The sequence below is a fragment of the Gorilla gorilla genome, chromosome 11 (assembly GCF_029281585.2).
Source record: "Gorilla gorilla gorilla isolate KB3781 chromosome 11, NHGRI_mGorGor1-v2.1_pri, whole genome shotgun sequence".
Classification (NCBI taxonomy): domain Eukaryota; kingdom Metazoa; phylum Chordata; class Mammalia; order Primates; family Hominidae; genus Gorilla; species Gorilla gorilla.
Window position 1 is genome coordinate 110,604,445 of NC_073235.2, and position 22,255 is coordinate 110,626,699.

At 41.6% G+C, this 22,255-nt stretch overlaps 1 protein-coding gene across 2 annotated transcripts in view; it reads right to left on the reverse strand.

Annotated features, from left to right (window-relative positions):
• Window positions 1-22,255, reverse strand: part of PLEKHM3 (pleckstrin homology domain containing M3) — a 203,710-nt gene that overhangs the window by 159,312 nt on the left and 22,143 nt on the right. For both annotated transcript variants that reach the window (XM_004033125.5, XM_055379506.2), the window contains one exon: window positions 19,659-20,583. In XM_004033125.5, coding sequence (XP_004033173.2) covers window positions 19,659-20,265 — 607 coding nt within the window. In that variant the 5' untranslated portion in view covers window positions 20,266-20,583. The remainder of the gene's footprint in view (window positions 1-19,658; window positions 20,584-22,255) is intronic.

Genomic DNA, 22,255 nt, shown 5'->3' on the forward strand with positions numbered 1-22,255 from the left:
CCAAGGCTGGAGTACAGTGGCACAATCATAGCTCACTGCAGCCTTGAACTCCTAGAAGTTCAAACAATTCTCCTGCCTCAGCCTCCTAAGTAGCTGGGAGTACAGGCGCACATCATGATACCTGGCTTATTTTTTTATTTCTTTGTAGAGAAGGAATCTTACTCTGTTGCCCCAGCTGGTCTTGAACTCCTGGCTTCAAACAGTCCTCCCACTTTGGCCTCCCAAAGTGCTTGGATTATAGGTGTGAGCCACTGCACCCAGACTGAAGTTTATTTTTAATATTTTTGCTACTGACAAATCAGAAGCTATGTATTTAAATCTAAATTTTCATTAATTTACCATAGTTCACTTTTTGTTTCTCTGGGCCATATCATATCAACTCATTTAATTAACCCCACACATATTCTTTTAAAGTATTCAATTTCATAAATAATAAAATCTCACAATGACTAATTTGATAAATGAATAATATCATATAATAATGAAGTGAAAGTGTTTGACTTCATAAATGAATATCATCACAGATGAATACAGTTGACTCTTGAAAAGCATGGGTTTGAACTGTGCAGGTCCACTTATACCTGGATTTTCTTCTACCTCTGCCACCCCTGAGATAGGAAGACCAGCCCCTTCTCTTCCTCCTCAGCCTATTGAGCATGAAGATGAAGAAAATGAAGACTTTTATAACCTACTTCCACTTAATGAATAGTAAATATATTTTCTCATCCTTCTGATTATTTACTTATTTTATGGAGATGGCTATGGCCACCATGGTGCACCTGTCAGCCTGTCTGTGATTTATTTATTTCCTTCCTTCCTTCCTTCGTTCCTCCCTCCCTCCCTCCCTCACTACCCCCCTCGCTCCCCGCCCCCTCGCTCCCTCCTTCCTTTTCTTTCTTTCTCAAGATGGGGTCTCACTCTGTCACCCAGGCTGGACAGCAGTGGTACAAACATAGCTCACTGCAGCTTTGAACTCTTGAGCTCAAGCAATCCTCCAAGATCAGTCTCCAGAGTGGCTGGGACTACAGGTATGCACTACCACACCTGGTTCATTTTTTAATTTTTTATAGAGACAGAGTCTTGCTATGTTGCCCAGGCTGGTCTCAAACTCCTGGCTTCAAGCAACCCTCTCACCTTGGCCTGCCAAAGTGCTGGGATCATAGGTGTGAGCCACTGTGCCCAGCATTGATTTTCTTTTTTTTTTTGCTTGAGACGAAGTCTTGCTCTTGTCCCGCAGGCTGAAGTGTAATGGCACGATCTTGGCTCACTGCAACCTCCGCCTCCTGGGTTCAGGCAATTCTCCTGCCTCAGCCTCCTGAGTAGCTGGGATTAGAGGTGCCTGCCACCATGCCCGGCTAATTTTTGTATTTTTAGTAGAGACAGGGTTTCACCACGTTGGCCGGGCTGGTGTCAAAACTCCTGACCTCGTGATCTGCTTGCCTCGGCCTCCCAAAGTGCTGGGATTACAGGCATGAGCCACCACGCCCGGCCTGATTTTCTTAATAACATTTTCTTTTCTCTGGCTTACTCTATTGTAAGAATACAGTATATAATACATATAACATAAAAAATATGTGTTAATTGACTGTTCATGTTATCAGTAAGGCTTCTGGTCAACAGTAGGCTATTAATAAAGTTTTGGGGGAGTCAAATATTAAACATGGATTTTTTTTTTTTTTTAAGACGGAGTCTCGCTCTGTCGCCCAGGCTGGAGTGCAGTGGCATGATCTCGGCTTACTGCCAGCTCCGTCTCCCGAGTTCATGCCATTCTCCTGCCTCAGCCTCCCAAGTAGCTGGGACTACATGCACCAGCCACCATGCCCGGCTAATTTTGTGTATTTTTAGTACAGACGGGGTTTCGCCCATGTTAACCAGGATGGTCTCAATCTCCTGATCTCGTGATCCGCCCGCCTCGGCCTCCCAAAGTGCTAGGATTACAGGCGTGAGCCACCATGCCTGGCCTAAACATGGATTTTTTATGGCGTGGGGGATTAGCACACCTAACCCAAGTTATTCAAGAATCAACTGTAATATAATTTATTTTGCAAATGAGTAAATTATCTAATATCACAAATGATCCAGATAGGATCACGGACAGAGTATCACCATTTCCCCAAAGAAAACAGAGAAAGGTGAGCAAAACAAATCACTGTACCCATGAATTTCATACTGAAACCACAAAACAAATTCCCCATGAAAAAGAAAAAAAAAAAAACAGAACTATTTCTCCGTTGCTTTCTACTGTGGCTAATACAAAGACTTGGTTCTGTTCCTCCTCAGTGAAGATCCCCTTTTCCTTCTCCTCCTCGTCTTTACAGTATCCAGTGCAGTGGTTTCAGGACAATAAATGCTACTTACTGAAGAGGAAGAAGGGAATTTTCCCTGTCATGCACCTGATTCACTTCTCTACTGCCAACACACCAAAGAGTTCCTCTTTTGCCACTATTTCCTCTATCTGTTCTCAAAAAAGTTTCCATCCTCATGGCCACCTTCATCAAGGTTGAGTCCTCCTCCTTTCTGGCCACTTCACCCACTGTTGCCAGGCTAAACTCTCTGGGTATCTCACAGTCCCTCTCACGTCCCTCCTCAGGCTAACACTCTTCACAGGTTTCTGGGTGCCAAACAGTAAAGTCCATACTCCTTAGCTTGGCCTTAAACATTTCATTATAGAAAGTTTCAAACACACTTGAAAAGCATGTAGAAGAGTAAGATGAATGCCAGGTACTCATTGTTCAGTTTTAAAAATCGCAAGTTTCTGCCATTCTTCTTTCATCCCTCTTACCCCTCTCCAACTCTTGTTTTTTATTTGTTTTTCTTGCTGGTATGTTTGAAAGCAAATCACAGACATTTGTTTTATTTCACCTGTAAATACTTCAGGGTATATTTCTAGTCTAACAGATAAGATCTTTAAAATATATACGATACTTTTTTCACACCCAACAAAATTAATAATTCCTTATCTAATACCCAGTCTGTGTCTAATTTTCCCAGGTTGTCTCAAATGTTTCTTTTTTTTTTTGAGATGGAGTCTTGCTCTGTCGCCCAGGCTTGAGTGATCTCGGCTCACTGCAACCTCCACCTCCCAGGTTCAAGCAATTCTCCTGTCTCAGCCTCCCGAGTAGCTGGGATTACAGGCGTGTGCCACCACACCCGGCTGGTTTTTGTATTTTTAGTAGAGACAGAGTTTCACCATGTTGGTCAGGCTGGTCTCGAACTCCTGACCTCAGGTGACCCACCCACCTCGGCCTCCCAAAGTGCTGGGGTAACAGGCATGAGCCACTGCGCCTGGGCACATTTCTTTAATATAGATGGTTTGTTTGAATGAGTTCATATGTTGATTTTGTTCACATGTCTTTTAAGTCTTTTTAAATCTGTAACAGTTCTCTCTTCCTCCTTTTTTTCATGCCATGTATTTCTTGAAGAAGCTGGTTCATTTATCCTGTAGAATTTCCCACATTCTGGATTTGGCTGAGTGTATCTTCACAGAATTACTTCAATGTTCCTGTTTCCCATGTTTTCTGTCAACTGCTACTTGGACCTCAAGGTTCAGTGAGGTTTTTTGTGTTTTGGTTCTTGGTGGCTTTTTGGTTTTGTTTCTGTTTTGTTTTTTGTAAGAATATGTCACAGGTGGTTGTCCCACTTCTATGGATGTTAAGATAATTAGGGGGTTCAGAGTACATTAGCCTGACCCCTCCATCATAAATTTCCTCAGGAACCCCTCACACAGTGCTGCCACTCTTAACTCCACCATCTTTCCATCAGCTGACCAAATCACCATGTCCATGGCTCACCCCCTCCTGACCTTCACGCATTTTTCTCCACAGTCCCCCACCTAGATCTTCCTTCGTCTCTGCTTGTCCAAGTTCTCCTCATACTTGAGGGCTAGGATAAAATCTCATCCATTCCTGAAGGCTTTCTTCATCCCTTCTAGTTGAAAACAACTGTCCTCCTCTGAACCCTCATGGCTCTATGTCTATACCCTTATGACGACTCAGAGTCATTTTTGCCTTATATTTCAAATACTATTTCATGCTCATCAAATATTTATTAAATTTTATAATAAAAATTATTCCCCAAATCAGTAAGAAATGTAAAAGGAAAAAAATTTCCACTTCTGCACCCTAGCACCCACAAAATTCTCCTGCCCAGACTGTATACTGTTTGCTATGAACCCTTTAGACATTTTAATAAATATATTCAGATAAAGTAATTAGGTATGTTCACGTATGTTAGCATATATAATTATTGACTATTAATGTGCTTTCATTTTGGTTACTTTATAAAATTTTGCCTTTTTAAAAAATACCATGTTCTGGCCAGGTGTGGTGGCTCATGCCTGTAATCCCACCACTTTGGGAGGCCGAGGTGGGCGGATCACAAGGTCAGGAGATCGAGACCATCCTGGCTAACACAGTGAAACCCCGTCTCTACTAAAAATACCAAAAAAATTAGCCAGGTGTGGTGGCGGGCACCTGTAGTCCCAGCTACTCGGGAAGCTGAGGCAGGAGAATGGTGTGAACCTGGGAGGCGGAGCTTGCAGTGAGCCGAGATTGGGCCACTGCACTCCAGCCTGGGCAACAGAGCGAGACTCCGTCTCAAAAAAAAAAAACAAAAAACCATGTTCCAGATCACAATAAATGAAATGTTTAGGTAATCTACTTTACCTTTCAGTCTGGGCTGCCTGAGTCAGAATAATGAATGAACCCACAGGAATAGGATTCTGAAGATCAGGCAATAGTTGGAATGAACGACAAAGTGCAACATTTTAATGTTTTCAAAGAACTCAAAAGCCATGTGGTGCCAATATTCCATATCAAAATTATCTAGGAAAATTTAAATGAAACACTTATTATAATAAGATTAATAAATGTGAAAAGAAGCCAGAGCAGAAAGTGGATGGAGTACTCATAAGACTGCAGTATTATAACATTCTGTCCTAGACAGGCTCACCCGGACTGCTTCTCTGTCAAAGTTTAGCAGATCTATGACACTTCTTTCACTGGATCATCTTTCTTTTCAGTTTCTCTACAGGCTATCCAGGCTATAGTAAGCTGAAAGGATAAATGATATTATCTGGAAGTCAGGAAACAGGGTTTACAACTGTTATATAGGCTCAAAGACAAGGAAGCAAAGCAATTTGACCCACATTTATGGAGCACCAACTACGTGCAAAGCAGGGCACTAAGCTTTGTTGCAGACATGAAGGTACAGAAGTTCTTAAGGTCCTTACAATTTGATTGTGGTAAATTACTTGAATATAGACTTCTCCATCATTACAAAATTTTTTGTTTTTTTTTTCAGACAGGGTCTTGCTCTGTTGACCAAGCTGAAGTGCAGTGGCATGATCATGGCTCACGGCAAGCATCAACCTCCCAGGCTCAAGGGATCCTTCCACCTCAGCCTCCTGAGTAGCTGGGACTACAGGCGTGTGCCAACCATGCCCAGCTAATTTTTTTTTTTTTTTTTTTTGTAGAGACAGGGCCTCGCTATGTTGCCCAGACTGGTCTCAAACTCCTGGGCTCAAGCAATCCTATTGCCTTGGCCTTCCAAAGTGCTGGAATTACAGGTGTGAGCCACTACATTTGCCCTCCATCAATATAATTGATTAGCTCAAGATAAAAGAAAAGAAGTATCACTTCAGAACAAAGATATTCCTTTGATTTGGCTTGTCTTCACTTATGGCCAATACCAATAATCTGTATTCAACTGCTACTTTCTCTTGCCTTTTAGGCCCCATTTCCAGCTTTCCAGACAGCATGCTACTTGGTTCAACCTCACCTAATGGCTCTGGCCCAGGTGCTGCCAGCACTGCACTGACAGCTTAGAGCATGAGAGAATGTGGTTAGACTTCCTGAGAACCGTTCAACCACCTACCAGCCCTACTCCCTCCTCTAAGGCTGCGCTCCTCTCCAAGGTTAGTTACAACCTCTAGGTTTCAAGATTCCACTCTAGCCACGGACTCTAATTCCAGGGGGACTACTAAACTTCACCTGTTACACACTGCCGCACTGTCAGCTCCACCCACTCTTGGTCTCGAGTAACAACCCCTTGTGGCACTGTCTAAAGCAAAGACAAAAATCAATTTTCATTGACTGCTATTGACTTCCTGGAACTCTGCACTGAGAAAGATGCTGAGACACATGCGGACTCAGCGGGAAAGAAGACTGGGGTGTTGCTGTGGTAGGTAATAATATGAGTTATGCATTTGCCCTCTGGTTTTAGCATCCTGACAACACAGTTCCTTACCCTCTTTGACTCTAGAGACAAATTCTGTCTTCCACAACAGTAATATCCTAGACCTTTTAGAACTCTTCATAATAAAGTTCTTATCAATTCCAACCTGGTCCTCCTTCATTCTTTACACAGGCATTTTTCTCAGTCCACCTCACCTGCCTTCCACTCCATCTTCATGAGGGCCTTCAATCACAAAACTCTTCCACCTTACCCCTTACAACTTCTTCCCTCTTTCACTGGACTCCTAGCTTCTCAAGATCCTGTGGTCAGCAGTTAAAACTCATTTTCTCTTACTTCTCTGATTTAATCACCAATTCTGGATCACACCATCATCTATATTCTCTATTTAAGTCTAGCTTTCTTGAGCAAGAGATAGAAATGCTAACCCCAGCAAATACACATTCATATTGCTCACCTTCTATCATATCCTTAATCCTGATAATCTATTCTTTTATTCATTTCAGTGGGTCCGAAACACAATCCCCAGAACAGTATTTCCATACCATCTTCACTTTCCTCAAACACCTAATTCCACGGTCTCTTTCTCTGTGCACTGTAGGGAGCTCTTGTATATATAAGATGCTTGGCTTCACTTCAACATCATACTAACCCATGTCCTGTAGAAGTACCACAGAGCCCAGTGGTTAAGGCCACAGTTGCTGGAGCAACCAGCCTAGGTTCAACTCCCAATTCTGCCCTTACTGCCTACGTGACCGCTGACAAATTATTTAACCTGAGTCTCAGTTTCCTCATCTTTAAAGTGGGGCTATCATAGTAGTATGTACCTCACTGTACTGTTGTGAGGAGGAAATAAGTAGCTCTTAGGACAATGCCTGACACTATGTAAGTGTTCAACAGATGTTTTCTGTTTCAGCCTTTTAGTATCAAAAGAAGAAACATTTTGCTTCTTTGCTATAGCAGACCCTTCCACCTCTACTCTGTTAACAAATTCCTTCCTACTTCTCTAGAATCCATTCCTCTATAATATGTTGCAATTCTCTCTCTACTAACCTCCTTTTCTTCATCTTCCAATATCCTAAGGTTTACTGTGTCTATTAAAAAATTATTTGCTTGACCTACCCCCCTTATGGCTGAACCCGTCTTCTTCCTTCAGATTCCATGTGCTTACAACGCCTCTTCTTCCTGGTCCACATGACCTGGCCTCTGGCTATTGCTCTGGCCTCATCTCATATCATCTTATAACCCTTCTCTCACTCCAGCCACAATCCTCTCTTACGTTCCTTGAACAAGCCAAGCACATTCTAGCTCCGAGGCCTCTGAGTTGCATGTTCTCTGTCTGGGGCTTCTCTCCCCAGCTCCAATACCTTATTTGCCTCTCTCAATTTTTCACCTCAAAAGTGCTGTCCTCAGTGAAGCCATCCCTTAAACACTCAGGTTAAAGAGCCCCTCAATCGTTCTCCATCACACCTCTTGCTTTATTTCCTTCAAAGAACTCTCTCCTCCTGAGAACAGGAACCTTGATATCTCTCTCCTTCCTGAATACCAGAGGCTAGCTCCATAAATATTGTTGACTGTATCAGCAAAGGACTTTGCTACAATCTGTGGAGATACCAAACCAATCAGACACAGATCGTGTCAACAGAGTTTATAGCCCATAGTGGAGAAAAGATGGGCCCCAAAGTATCTGCAATATGCAGCATAAAGTACTCAGAGCCTTCTAACATGCAAAAGAAGAAAGAGAGGGCTTTTGCCTGGGAAGTTCTTAAAAGTCTTGAGAAGGAGATGGTATCTGAGGTAGACTTTGAAGACAGGATAGAATTGATATTCAGAGACGGCAGGAAGGGGTAAAGAGCATTCCAGATGGTGGGCCTTCACTTAGATTTTCCCTTTCCTTCATCCATTATCCTCCATCTATCCCCAATTACAGCCTTTCTTTTCCTTTTCACAAGTCCCACTTTCTCTTTATTGCCACTATCACACTAATCTGAGTCCTCAACACTAATCTGAGTCCTCATCACACATCATGACACCTGGCAGACCTTCTGATTGGTTTCCATCCCTTAGTTCTTTCCACCTACCAATCATTCCATGCACTGTTGGGGCCTGAGGAGACCCACTGAAGAGCCTTCCTTTTCCTCACCCAACTTCTGAACCAATTGAGATAGACAGAGGGTGGTCAGATACATGGGGATCAAAACATCAGACAGTTTAGGATGCAACTTAGTTGCGTAGCAGCAAATTGAACCCCAGGATTTCAGAGACTTACCTCTGAGTCACAAGCATCACTGGATAGCCAGAGGCCTCCCCTCCTGGGAAACTGCCCATGAAGGGCTGATGGCATGGAGGAGCAGATCTGGGGGAGCGGACCAGAATTAGTGCTCTTAGGACAGCAGCTGAATTACCTGGTTCCTCTCCTAAACTTGCCAATAAGTCACTCCTCCTTCTCATGGGTGGAGTGTGCAAAGGGATGGACGGAGGCCAAGAGTGCTATTCCAGCTGACGTCCCTTTACATGGACACATAAAGCCACTGAAAAGGAGGGTCCCTGCTACCCTATCACCACTTTCACCCCACCAACTTCCATATTTCTTATTAAATACCCTTTTAATCTTGAGTCTCAAGACGTGTGGTTGCTTCTTGCCAAATATATCACAGTAAGTCTATTCATATGGCTTTGAAGGTCCTCCAAAGTCTCAGCTCACTACTCCAAAATGTACCCCTGTTCTAGGTTAGCCTCCTGACCATCTCATACATACGCTGTGTTCTTTCCACCTTGACTTTGTGCTCAATCCTCAAAGCTCAGCTGAAATAGCCTTTCCTCAATGAAGACTCCTCTGGCATTCTGAATCACAATCATCACTCTTTTCTTTGCATTCCTGGTTAATAAAATACAGTTTTCCAAGTCAATTTGTTTCATATTATAGTACTCGACTATGTTTAAGCCAGAAACAAACGGAAAAAATGAACTAATTTTAGGTCTTTGTTCTCCTCATTACAGGCACATTAGGGCACACTAATCATGACACTGCCACACATGTCCATAGCAAAGAACATGAAGACAGTGATACTACAGGAATCAAAGCTGGACTGTGTCTTGCACATATTTAATATGCTCCACAGGCCCTCGTACAGTGTTGGCCAGTGGAGTACACAGATGGTATTCCACAGATATTTTTATTAACAAATTTGTTCTGGTAGAAATGAACTAGTCTTTTCTATGGCTACTTTGGAGACTTTCTTTTTGGGTAAAAAGAGGATATTCCATTCATTTTCCCTTCATAAACCTAGGAAAAAGATTACCTATGTCAGCTCTAGTGGAAACAGACCTGTAACATATCTGGCTACATATTAACATTAACTAGATATACCAGTATAGGGATCTCTTCCATCCAGTTCTTTGCTATGGGCAACAGTGATAGAGCATAAGTCAATACATTCCTGGCCAATTTTTCTCAAGTGTGAACCTGACTAGGAGATCACAGATCCAACTTTTTAAAAGCAGAGTTTTTCTGTCTTCTGTGATGAGGGCAAGCCTTAGCCTCTGTTGAGGTTTTGGACCCAGGAAACAATTCCAAACATCACCTTTCAAACCATGCTTATTCTTTGCCATGGTGAGCTTTTGGCTCTATATATCTAATTTATAGGAATTAAATATAAAAGACCCTCCCATACTTAGGCTGCTGGATTTTAGGCATAAATGGCATTCCATTACAATTTCTTGATGCAGCCTACAGAATTATAGAGACTTAGAGCTGGAAGAGATCCTAGAAATCCCACTAGCACATCCACATGTAAGGCAAAACCTATCAGCTGCCTTCATTAACAGAACCCTAATTTTGTTCAGGTATGGGGGCAATATGCTCAGGAAAGATGGCCTCTCCCTTGCGCTGTAAAAAGAATAATAATTTGTTTAATCCAATCACAGTAATCCTATTTTCCTTTGCCAGAGATTGCCTTAGGGGTGGACATGTGACCCAGTTCTCGCCAAGGAGCGGGTGCTATTGGGAGCCTCTGGAAAAAAGACCCAGAAGAGATGCCCTGCTCTCTCTCTTCCTGGTTTTTACTGTTGGTATTTAAGAAAATGATCCTAACACATTTGGGAAGTTAGGAAAATGTTTTTAAAAATGATCCTTGGGGCTGCTGTAGCTACTTTGTACCAATGATGGGAGAGAAGAGAAATCACCAATATACCAAGGAAAACAAAGCAAAAAGATGGAAAGCCTGTAGGTCCTGGATGACCCCAAGACCACCTACCCCTGGGTATCCTGTGAAGTGTTTATTGCATAAGTCCTCGACATTCACTAAGTGCTCAATAGTTATCTGTCAGATAAAAGAAAAATTACAGTGATATTTTGGCCTTACTATTTGTGCCACTTTTGGTTGAGTATTTTGTTACTTGCTTCTGAAAGCATTCTAACTGACTGAACACATTTGGAAAGAGGTTCCAGGAAGCAAAATGACTTGGCCAAGGTTATACCACAAAGTGGGCAAGTTGAGAGTGGAACTCCAACCTCCAGACTTTAAATCTAGATCACACTGTGTTTTATTTGTGGTGGAGGGAATGAGTCCTAGCCTTCCTCAGGCTGGAGAAGCGGTTTAACACAGTGGTTATGTGCAGTCTTGAAGTTAGGCTTGGCTTAGAATCCTAGCCCTGCCACATACTAGCTGCATAGGCTTGGATGAGGTCATCTTCTCTAAGCCTCAGTTTCCTCATTTGTAGAATCAGGATAATATCATCTATTAGGTTAAACTGTTGTGAGTATTAACTAAGATAATGAATGAACACTTCTTAGCACAGAGCTGGGCATAAAATTATCGCTCATTAAGTGATAGCTCTTACTGACAGTATTACTAATAACAAACTTCATTCAACTTGAATCAAGCTGTAACTAAGAAGAAAGGAAAGAGTAGCCCCTTCCATTCTGAATAAAAAACAAAACATCACTATTCTGTCCTGATTTTTAAGCACCAATACACAGAATTCAACCTTCCATGTGTTCATGCTTGGTACAGTACAGTTTTCTACAATACAGTTGGTATCTTCAAAGGACTTCCAATCTGGTGTGGGAGATGGATGGACAAGCAATTATCTATCATGCACAGCAGAGTAAAATGTGCCATGGGAACATAAAGTGAAAGGGGAAAAAAAAAAAAAAAAGAATTTTAATTGAGAAAAATCTGGAAAGGTCCCAGGGAGGATGTGGGATTTGAATTGGCCCTTGAAAAATAATGGAGGATTTTTGGAAAGTGAAAAGGGCAGGGAAAGTATTCTGGGATGAAGAGACAGCAAAGGCCCAGGAGCTTGAAAGCATATGGCACTTTCAAAAATGGCAAAAAGGTTCAAAAGGAAGAAGGTGTGGGTGATAAGGTTGGGAAGATACCTGGATGCTTTATAAAGTTTACACTTGATTTTGTAAGAAATGGGGAACTATGGTTCACTTTTGAGAACAAAGTGACATGAAAAGATTTGTGTTTTAGAAAGAAAACTTTAGCAGTTTATAAAATTAGTAACCATAGTTTTCCTTAGCCAAAAAGAAAAAAAAATTAATAGGACAACCAGGAAAAAATATCAGACATTTTGATTTAAAGGTTCCCATACAGAAGTGTTATGAATCAGAATGTGGGCTGTCAATGAGGCATATTGGGTTTCCAAATAGCTGCCACAGGCCAACATTCAATAATGTAACCAATGGAAACTATACGACCATATAAAATCAATTTTCTGTGACCTATTTTAGCAACTTCTTTGTACTGACTAATCTTGCTGAAGGGTGAATCATAAATTCAGCAAGAGACCATGTCCTGGTGACCTCACTTGTTCTTAGCCTGCAGGAATATTCCCACCTCTACTGGCTCCAAGGCTTTTGAGAAACATCATAATTGAAAAAGCAGTCATTTTAGTATAAGTCCCAAATTTGGCTTTTTTTTTAAAAAAGTAAAAGATGGGGAAAAAGGGAACCGAAACAGAGTAACACAAAACCTGGGATAAAGAAACTATACTGCCATGGTTTTTCTAGCGCTAAAGAAAATCTCTGCTTGAGACCTTCTCCTGAAGTACTTAGAACAAGAAAATACAGGCATAGGAATGGTACCAGGTCACCAGAGAGTGAAACCGACGGAAACAAAAGCCCAGTTGACCACTGCCCTTGCCAAGCAGATGAAAATGTGAACACAGTCAGGAATGGAAAAGTAAGTTAGATTCTGGCAGTTTGTTGAGTTTCAGAGCTCTGTAGCTAATGCAAAGGATTTCTTTAAAAAATTTTTATTTTAAAAATTGCAACAGCGGTTCACCCAGAAGTAGAGTTACAAGACACACAAATCTTTCTGTGTTAAATAATTTCAACCATACCTACGTTTTCATCACAATTTTTTATTATCTGACTACAGTAATTAGCTTCCACACAACCATGAGTCAGGGTCAATTCAAATACATCCTAGAATGATATAATTTTGGAGTTGGGAAGGACAATAGAGATAATTTAACCTGCCTCAGTAGGTTCGTAAACCAAATGCAATAGACAATAAAGTGGTTTTTCCAAACTTACATGGTCAATCAGGAGTAGAATTTGGATAACCTTTCGGGTCCTAGTTGAGGATTCTTTCCATATAGCCTATGTATCTATACTTTGTTATAAGTGTGTGTGTGTATAACCTGTATTTCATATATATGTTCACATGTTCACATGACTTTTTATGTTCTTACCTTATGACACATTTATGTTTAGATTGTAATTCTGAGATGTTAAGACCTTGTCTTCTTTATCCTACGGGAAAGTCCTTGGTGCTTATGATTGTGTCATTACTCAGTGAACGAGAACAGATGACAGTGATGCAGAGGGAAAAGGGTTTACTACAGACAGTAGTGAAGAGCATGTCTTTATACAACTAAGAGTAGTGCTAAGACTAGAAATCAGCCATTCTTTTTTTTTTTCATTTTCTGGAGTTGACTTGTAAGAAATCAGCCATTCTGGTAGTAGGATCAGGGCCCACTCTCAGGGCTAGTTCCCAGTCACACCCTGCTATAGCTACCAAGTGCATAGCAGATGCTGGGATGGCAGTAAGGAGAGGCACTGATCCTGAGAAAGCTTTGGTGTCCAACACCTACCTTGAGGTTCTTCAGAGATAACTGCCTCTGCTGTCACTTTGCCTTAGATCTATTTCTTCCCATCATCACTTCATGATTTAACCCTGAGACAAAACTATTCAATTCTCAGATGATGGAAATGGTGTTAACTATTTAGATAGGAAAAAAGCCACATCCCATCAACTGGTGGCAACCTTCATCCACTAGCACAGCCGACATTTCTTCTTAAGAAGTCAGAGCTAGGTCTGCCTCTGCGTGAGGCAAGGCAATCTCCCAAGTAAGACAGTTAAAAAATGGGCCAAACACGTGTATACCTATGTAACAAACTGGCACGTTCTGCACATGTATCACAGAACTTAAAGTATAATAATTTTTTTTAATGGGGAAAAACCCCAAAGCTCGCCCTTCCATGCTTACAAACCCATCAGGGTCGGTTCACTTCAGCTGTTGGCATGCTAACATTAAAGAGTATGAAAGGCAAAGTGACCGTCTTCCTTTTGCAGATTCATTGGTCTCCTAAGAAACTGTGACCGGCTCTGTGTCCGAGTATTTCAGTGAATAAGTTAAATGCAGGAAACAATCCTTGCTTAGCTGGATTGCTTTGGCATGCCTCAGTTTTTCTGAACCCGTGATAGAGTTACAAGGCACACATAAATCTTTCTGTGTTAAATAATTTCAACTATACCTATATTGGTTAATTTTAGTTCAGTGAACATTATCGTACTGATCCCCACCAACTACCCCCATAGAGATTTACTGCCAATGAGGCTTTCAAAGTGGAGGGCTGAGGAGACTGAGGACCACTAGCTTCCAAAGTAAGGGCACAGCCCCAGCTTAGTGGTTAAGAGCCTGGACTCGGAGGAAGACTGCCTAGATTCAAATTGAGGCTCCACTCCTCCCTCACTGTGGGAATTTGAACAAGTTACTTATGCTCCCTGTGCCTCAGTTTCATCATCCTTAAAACGGGACCAGTGAAAAACCCATGTCACAGGATAAGCTGCTACCTATAAAGCACTTAAAATTATCAGTGCACAAAGTGTTAGCTGCCACTGCCATTATTATTATTATTTTTCCCTCTCTTTCCACCTGGGCTCTCTCACTCACCCTGAGAATAAACACACTAGGTGCTCAGATGTTGGCTTTGATAGTAATAAACAAACTGTTAATCTGGTTCATGTATTCTTCTCTCATATATCCCTTCCCCATTCTAGGAAAGCAGTGGCCTCCAAATCCAAAGCAATAATCTTCTATAAAGAAACACAATTAAGGAACAGAGAAAAGTTGAAAACGTTGTAAAATTATCTCAAATGATTGCCAACTTCGGACAGACTAAAGGGCAAACCACAGTGATCTCACCAGGCTTTGTGCTCATCAAACAGTCAGATTCCTGTAAGAAGGGAAATCTTAATTGTGCCTATGCAACTCAGGAGTCTGAAATGGTATCTAAATAGCTCTCCAAGACCAGAGTAACATTCTTCCAACGTTAGGGGCACTTTATAAGCCACACACAGTCAGGGAGGGGAAAGTGAACACAGGCAGGGAGAGAAAATCAAAAGTGTTTGATTTTATCTTATCAGGGCAGCTTTTGAGACAAAAGCCTATGTTCATTTTTCAGTATTTACTGCTGCTACAGAGCTTCACAGAGAGGATGTGCAAATGCTAAATGGTGATGTGAAGGTGGAGAAAGGGAGGATGTCAGAAAAGAGGGTGGAGTCATTTTTTCTAGAAAGACACAAACCAGCTAAAGAAGTTAATATCTTTAATTTATCAGCTTAGTTCTTGCCAGAATTCATTCATTTTACATTTTAAAAATGTTTGAGCACATATTTTTGAGCACATGTTCAAAGCACTAAGTTAGATACTGAAGATAAAACAATGGGTAAAATTCTCAGGTGAAAAGTAACTTAAAAAGAAAAGAAAAACAAATGGGTATGAAACAATCGCTTCCATCAGTGACTATAGACTCTGGTGTGAATGGCAATTAAATAGCTGATCACAAATCAGTATGAGAGAGGGAAAGAATGGTCTATTTCCCATTAACAAACCAGTTAATAACTATGAGAAAGTGTACCACAGGAAGGCCAATTCATTTCAAGAAATATTTATTATGAGGCCCATTTTATAACAAAAAAAAAACTTGAAATGCTTGTTAGTGTCACTTTGATTCTCACTGATGGGTTTCAAATTCAATTCATAATAATAACAATTATATCATTAAATGTTTAAAACTTTCATTAAGTGTTCAAGTGTACTGAACATGGTTCTAAGAAGCACTTTAGATGTTTTAACCCATTTAATGCTCACAAGAAATTGAGGTCAGTACTACCATTACTTGATACTTTATGTCCAAAAAAAAAAAAAAAATTACAATGGGGGTACAGAGTGATTAAGAAACCTGCCTTATATTACACAACTAGTAAGTACTAGAGCAAAGTTGGAAACCCTGGCAGTCTAGGTTTAGAGTCAGCGTTTCTAACAAATATGCTACTTTGTTTGACCAGAAGGCCTCCTTCAGACCAGGCTTCCCTATTAGCAAAATAGCTGCTACACCCTAGCTACCCACAGCCCTCATTATACCGGAGCCCAGTTTGCTTTATGTACCCAAAGCAGCATTTATCCTCAGAAAGGCTCAAGAGCCTAGTTATTCATCACCAATTGAGACAGAAGATGCAGAGGCCCTACCTGATGAAGACCCTTGGACTTGTTACAGGAGGAAGGAAAGGGATGGAGGAGGGTAGGAGGAAGGAGCAGACGAGCGAAGAAGCACTTCCAATAAGGCTTTAAGCTATTCAAGGTGAGTTCAGAAAAAGAGCCAGGTAAAAAAATGAACATTAACTGGAGAAAACATAACCATGAAGTAATAACACCAGCAAGTAAGAGAATGACAGGACTAGACACAAAACCTGTTGACCTCATCGAAAGAAACCCACTGAGGAAATTTTATTTCTTGTGAGGAGCCCCCAGCCTCTCATTAACCCTTGTTAACTTAGAACAGCAGGAATGGGAGAAGGGAGGATTATGGGTCATTTGAGACACTTTGAATTTGAGGTGCCTTTGGTACATTCCAACAAAAATGCTCACCAGGCAGTTGGAGATGCGAGTCTGCAGCTCAAGGAAGAGGTCTTGCCTGACCCCAAATCTCCTGGGTCCTCATCTCCAGCTCTAGCCAAGGTACTACACTGCCTCCCTCTGCTTTTGGCATATTCCTCAGGAGAAACAACGAGTCTTTCTTCAGTTTGGATTACTAACTTCAAAGGTTTTAAAGTAAATTTACTCAGAGATCTTGGCTGATTTTGACTAGTTGGCACCTGGATATTGGCACACCCCTCCACGAATGCTTATGAGAATACCGGCCTCAGAATAGGTGATCAGCCATGCAATCTACAACTCCAGCCTGAGAATGGGTGGCCACTGCTTGCCCCTGCCCTTCAACTGATGGGCAATAGGAATATGATTTATCTTGCCTGCTCTCCAGAGAATGCCAGACAGAAAAGGTGTCAAAAACTTGGCATGCCATTTATTCACATTCGCTATCTCCTGGATGACTAAAAGGTGGCAGTGGCTGGGAGCAGTGGCTCACGCCTGTAACCCCAACAGTTTGGGAGGCCTAGGTGGGAGGATTGCTTGAGCCCAGGAGTTTGAGACCAGCCTGGGCAACATAGCAAGACCTCGTCTCTACTAAAAATAATAACAATAAAAAATTAGCCAGGCATGGCGGTACACACCTGTAGTCCCAGCTATTTGGAAGGGTGAGGTGAAAGGATCGCATGAGCCTGGGAGACTGAGGCTGCAGTGAGCTATGATTTACACCACTGCACTCCAACCTGGGCAACTAAGTGAGACCCTGTTGGAAAAAAATTTAAAAATAAATAAATAAATGGTGGTCAGAATATATTATATCGATACTTGCAAATACCATTTGTTGCAGCTGACTTTTCAAAATACCACTCAGTTCTCATATTTCAACATAATTTAATATCAAACTTTTTTAAAACATGAGAATTAAAAAATAATTATCATGGTCTGTTGAGCACTCAAAGGAGTAGTTCAGGTCTTTAGAGAGCCTAAGGAAGGTTGAATTCCTATATTTACAATCAAAACAAGATAGGAAAAATAAAATTGGAAATAGGACACCCTCTTGACTCGTGCTACACCAGGGATTTAGAATGGTTAAGGAGGTTGTGATAAAAACCTAAATGAATGCCAAGAAACCAAAAAGCTACTGAGGTTATTCACTAATCAGAAGGTGCAACTGCTTGTACATGAGCTCAAAGCAAGGCTATGATTCTGCTAGGCACTGGGCTTACAGCAACTTGTATGTCCTTTAGTATCTTTTTTTTTTTTTTTTTTTTTTTGAGACAGAGTCTCCCTCTGTCGCCCAGGCTGGAATGCAGTGGCACGGTCTCACTGCAATCTCTGCCTCCCAGGTTCAATCGATTTTCATGCCTCAGCCTCCCAAGTAGCCGGGACTACAGGCACGTGCCACCAAGCCCAGCTAATTTTTGTGTTTTTAGTAGAGACGGGGTTTTGCCATGTTGTCCAGACTGGTCTCTGACCTCAAATGATCCGCCTGCCTCAGCCTCCCAAAGTGCTGGGATTACAGGCATGAGCCACCATGCCCAGCCATGTCCCTTAATATCTAATCAGTCTTCAAGTCCTGTGCTTTAAAATATCCTTTTCTTAGCCAGGCATGGTGGCTCATGCCTGTAATCCCAGCTACTTGGGTGGCTGAAATGGAAGGACTGCTTGAGCACAGGAACTCAAGACCAGCCATAGCAACATAGCAAGACCCCATCTCTAAAAAAAACTGAAAAAATTAGCCGGGCCTGCCTGTAGTCCCAGCTACTTGAGAGGCTGATGCGGGAGGATCCCATGAGCCAAGAGTTTGAGGCTGCAATGAGCTACAATTACATCATCATATTCCAGCCTGGGAGACAACAAGACCTTGTCTCTAAAAAAACAGATTTTAAAAGAAGAAAAAATACATATAATGTCCTTTTCTTTTTACTCCCATGGTCACTACCCTTGGCTAGATGTAAGACTGGTGAGAGCCTAGGAGAGAAGACAAGGAATTACAAGTCATGAATTAGAGTGGAAAAGATTTGAAAAAGATGAATTTCAGGAACACTGCGTTTGCTTAACAGACATATTAAACTATATCCTTGCCTCGGGTTACACTTATAAGCTAATTTTTATAATTAAAATGTTGAATGCATCAATAGAATACCATGCAATGATAGAAACTGAAGTAATACTAAAATAGCAGTGAAGTACCAAAAATGTCTCCCAGTTAATTGAGTAGAAGCCATCTACATTAAAGGCTGAGTAGGGTGATTGAGAGTCATTAGCAATAAAAATTGATAGCCTGTATAAATGAGGTTATCTCAAAGGAAATTCTGGGGAAAATGGAGAGAGAGTCTGTTGTGTCTCACAGAAGAGCAAGTTCATGAGTACATATTCATGTGCACACATATGTGTATAAAGTATGAGGAGAAACAAAATTCAAGACCCTCCGCCATGAGGGAGGACCTAACCACCCTCTCCAGCCATTTCCTTGTCACTGCTGGCTATGGGGTCCTTTGCTCTACTTGCCAGGGTCTGCTTGCTCTCTTCTGCACGCCCTTCTCCCCACCTTTGTTTACACCATAATCCTGACCAAGTGTCATGTCCTGTGACTCTCTGTCTGCATCTTAGTGTCCTTCCAGATGTAGCTCAAGTTCCATGTCCCCTTGCAAGCCAAGCCCTTCCTGAGAAGCCCAACCCACAGTGTCTTCTCCTTCTTCTGTCCTCTTACGGTCACTGCCATTCACTCTTATATGGACAGAGGAAAATGAAAGCCCCTCCCACACATTTCAATGGCCCATCTATTGTCTCTCATTACCGAGTACCTTCTTGAGTCTTTGCTGGTGTTGGATCCCCTCAGCTAGATGAAAAGTTCTTTAGGGCAGGGATTGTGTCTTCACACATCTTTAAATCCTTCCTAGCATAGGCTCAGCCCAACGTACGATCTACTATAAGAACAGGCGGTATCATACAATGTGCACAGAAAAATACTATTAATACATTAAGTATGAGAGTATTCTGATTCCAACATACAAGATTAGAAAGGGAGAATTTACCGTAATTGTCTTTTCACTAAATACCTCTTAGGAAGATAATAAGACTGTAAAGTACACAAGAAAATGGAAGAGAGAGCTTAAATAAGCAAGGGCAGATGTGGATGCTGGAGCATAAGATTCTCATGAGCCAGATTAAGAGAGACAAAGGAAAAACCAACAATGATTCAGTAGAAGTCAGATATAAAAACATACAAGCTTATCTGAGTCACAGCCCCAAAAAGAAAAAAAAAAAAAGGAAATAAATAAAATTTAAAAACATACCGGTATTTCCTTGAGCATCTTCTATCTTATTTGGTGAGGGCAACAGAAAAGATGGCCTGGTGACGTGCGGGCCTTCAAGCAATGGCTGCTGCTGCTGCTGCTGCAGAGGCGTGGTTTTGAGGACCACCCTCCAGTCCACTTGGGTAATATCTGATCGTGATCGAGCATGCCCTGGCTTGAAAGTTGAGGTCTCATCCAGTAAGTCATTTACAGAACGAGGCCGGTCCCTCCGACGCTGACAGATATTGAAGAAATTAAAGGTTGATGCTTCCTTTTGTTCCATCCAGGAAAGATTATCTGGGGTTGTCCCTCTCTGGACCATAAACTGTTCTTTGGCAGGGAAGACATTTTGAGCTTTGGTTTCTAAGAGCCTGCTCTTACAGTGGTCCCAAATCATGCCCCCCTTGCCCAGGGAGGTGACATTTCTCATAGCACCATTGTCTGTTATGTTACTGAGTACCTCATGCCCCACCAGTTCAGGGACTTCCTGGATCCCATAAACCTCTGCTTGCTGCACAGCCTTTTCTAGATTACTATCCAAAGTACTAAAGAACTCCTCCGTAACTTCTAAGGCCGGGCTGATATCATCCACTTCCAAAGCTTCCATGTCACAGGCTCCAGGAGGCCTCAGCCTCCTAAGCTGGTTCCAGAAATGGCTTCATGAACATTCACACAACCAAGAGGGGTGCTTCAGCAATAGAGCTATGGAAACAACTGGAAGAAACCTTCATTGGGCTTCCTGGAGCAGGCCAAACCCAAAGTGGTTGATGTTTTCCTGGTAATTAAAAGCATTTGCTAGTGGCTAATGGGCATTAACAGATGTATATGGAGACCAAATGTTCCTTTGAGATTATTCTTCAGTGAGACCTCTGTGAAGACAACAGCAAGTACTTGTCAAAGCAATGCCACGCCAATCCTTGATTTCCTGGAAGAAAATAAACAGGATAACATTGGCACATGGCACATTGTATTCTACAGTACACAAGTCTGCCGAATTGCTTTCCCACCTCTATGCCCGTTCTATGGTACTCAAGCACAAAGGCAGACAACACCTACACAGAAGTGCCATTGTCAGGAATACATATCACTACACGCTTTGGATAAAAACTTACACGGAGCAGGGAGAAGCACTTGATAAGAGGAATTAAAGTCAATAGCTTTTACTCACACAGAGAAAATGCTTTGAGAGCATTTGTGAAAAGACTGCCCTGGCAAATCTCTGATATGCTGACCTAAAATAGTAAGCAAAAGAGACTAGGAATTCTGTGACTGGGCCTGTATCGTAATCAGTCTAAAAGTCATAAATGCTTGAGTCCTTTCACAAACTTTGAAGGCACTGATGATTTGTTGGGTTTAAAGGTGCCACAGGGAAGCAGAGAAGGAGGTTCTGCCCTTTTTTTAAATCCAAATGTGACTGTACTTGTGCTTCTTAGACTTAGATTATATAATGCTTGATGATGACTCTGGACTTCAGAATTGCTCTGGCATTCTTAGGGTTTCAGGCTCCAAACTCCCCAAGACTTCCAGGATTGGCCTCAGAGTATGGGTCCAGTCTGCAGGGTGTCTAAGAGCTTAAGGTGAAGTCATGGCCTGAATGGCAGGCTTGAGTTCAACCTTTTCTGTCTACAGAACTCAAGTTCCAAACCTTACATCTCTACCTGGGCAGAAAGAATCCTACATAAGCACTAACCCATGCTTTCAAACACTAGATTACCAAGACCAGGCCAAATTAGAGCAGACCTTGACAATGATGCTGTCCAGTACAGTAGATAGTAGCCATTATGACCATTCAAACTTAAATTTAGTAAAGTCAAAGTTCCTCAGTCACAGTAGTCACATTTCAAGTGCCCAACTGTCACATATACCTTTTACCAGAAAAAACAAACAAAACAAAACAAATAAAACAACTAGGCAAGGGCTTTTTTAATCCGTAACTACTTATAAGTAGGCAAAACTAGGCAACTAGCAACACCATTATATATTGACATGGTTTGGTTGTGTCCCCACCCAAACCTCATCTTGAATTCCCACGTGTTGTGGGAGGGACCCAGTGGGAGGTAATCGAATCATGGGGGCAGGTCTTTCCCGTGCTGTTATTGTGATAGTGAATAAGCCTCACGAGATCTGATAGTTTAAAAAGAGGAGTTCACCTGCACAAGTTCTTCTCTTGTCTGCTGCCATGTGACACGTGCCTTTCACCTTCCACCATGATTCCAGCCATGTGGAATTGTAAGTCCAATAAAACACTTTCTTTTGTAAATTGCCCAGTCTTGGGGTATATCTTTATCAGCAGTGTGAAAACGGACTAATACATATATGTTGTCGCAAAGGCAGATAGATGTGCTTTCTTTGTAAAAACTTCACAATTTTTATGGTTAAATTCATTTTTACCTCTTAGGTCATTAAACCACTACATTTATATCAGCAGCACCAATCTACTTTGCTTAACCTACGTAAATTAAACTCATATCTACAGACCTTTATTTTAGATGTATCAAGGAGGTTTGCAGTTCATAGGACCTCTATAGAACCTCTTGCAAAGTGATAATGATTATGAATTTGTCTACTTTTATATATTTTGATATTTATTATGTTAG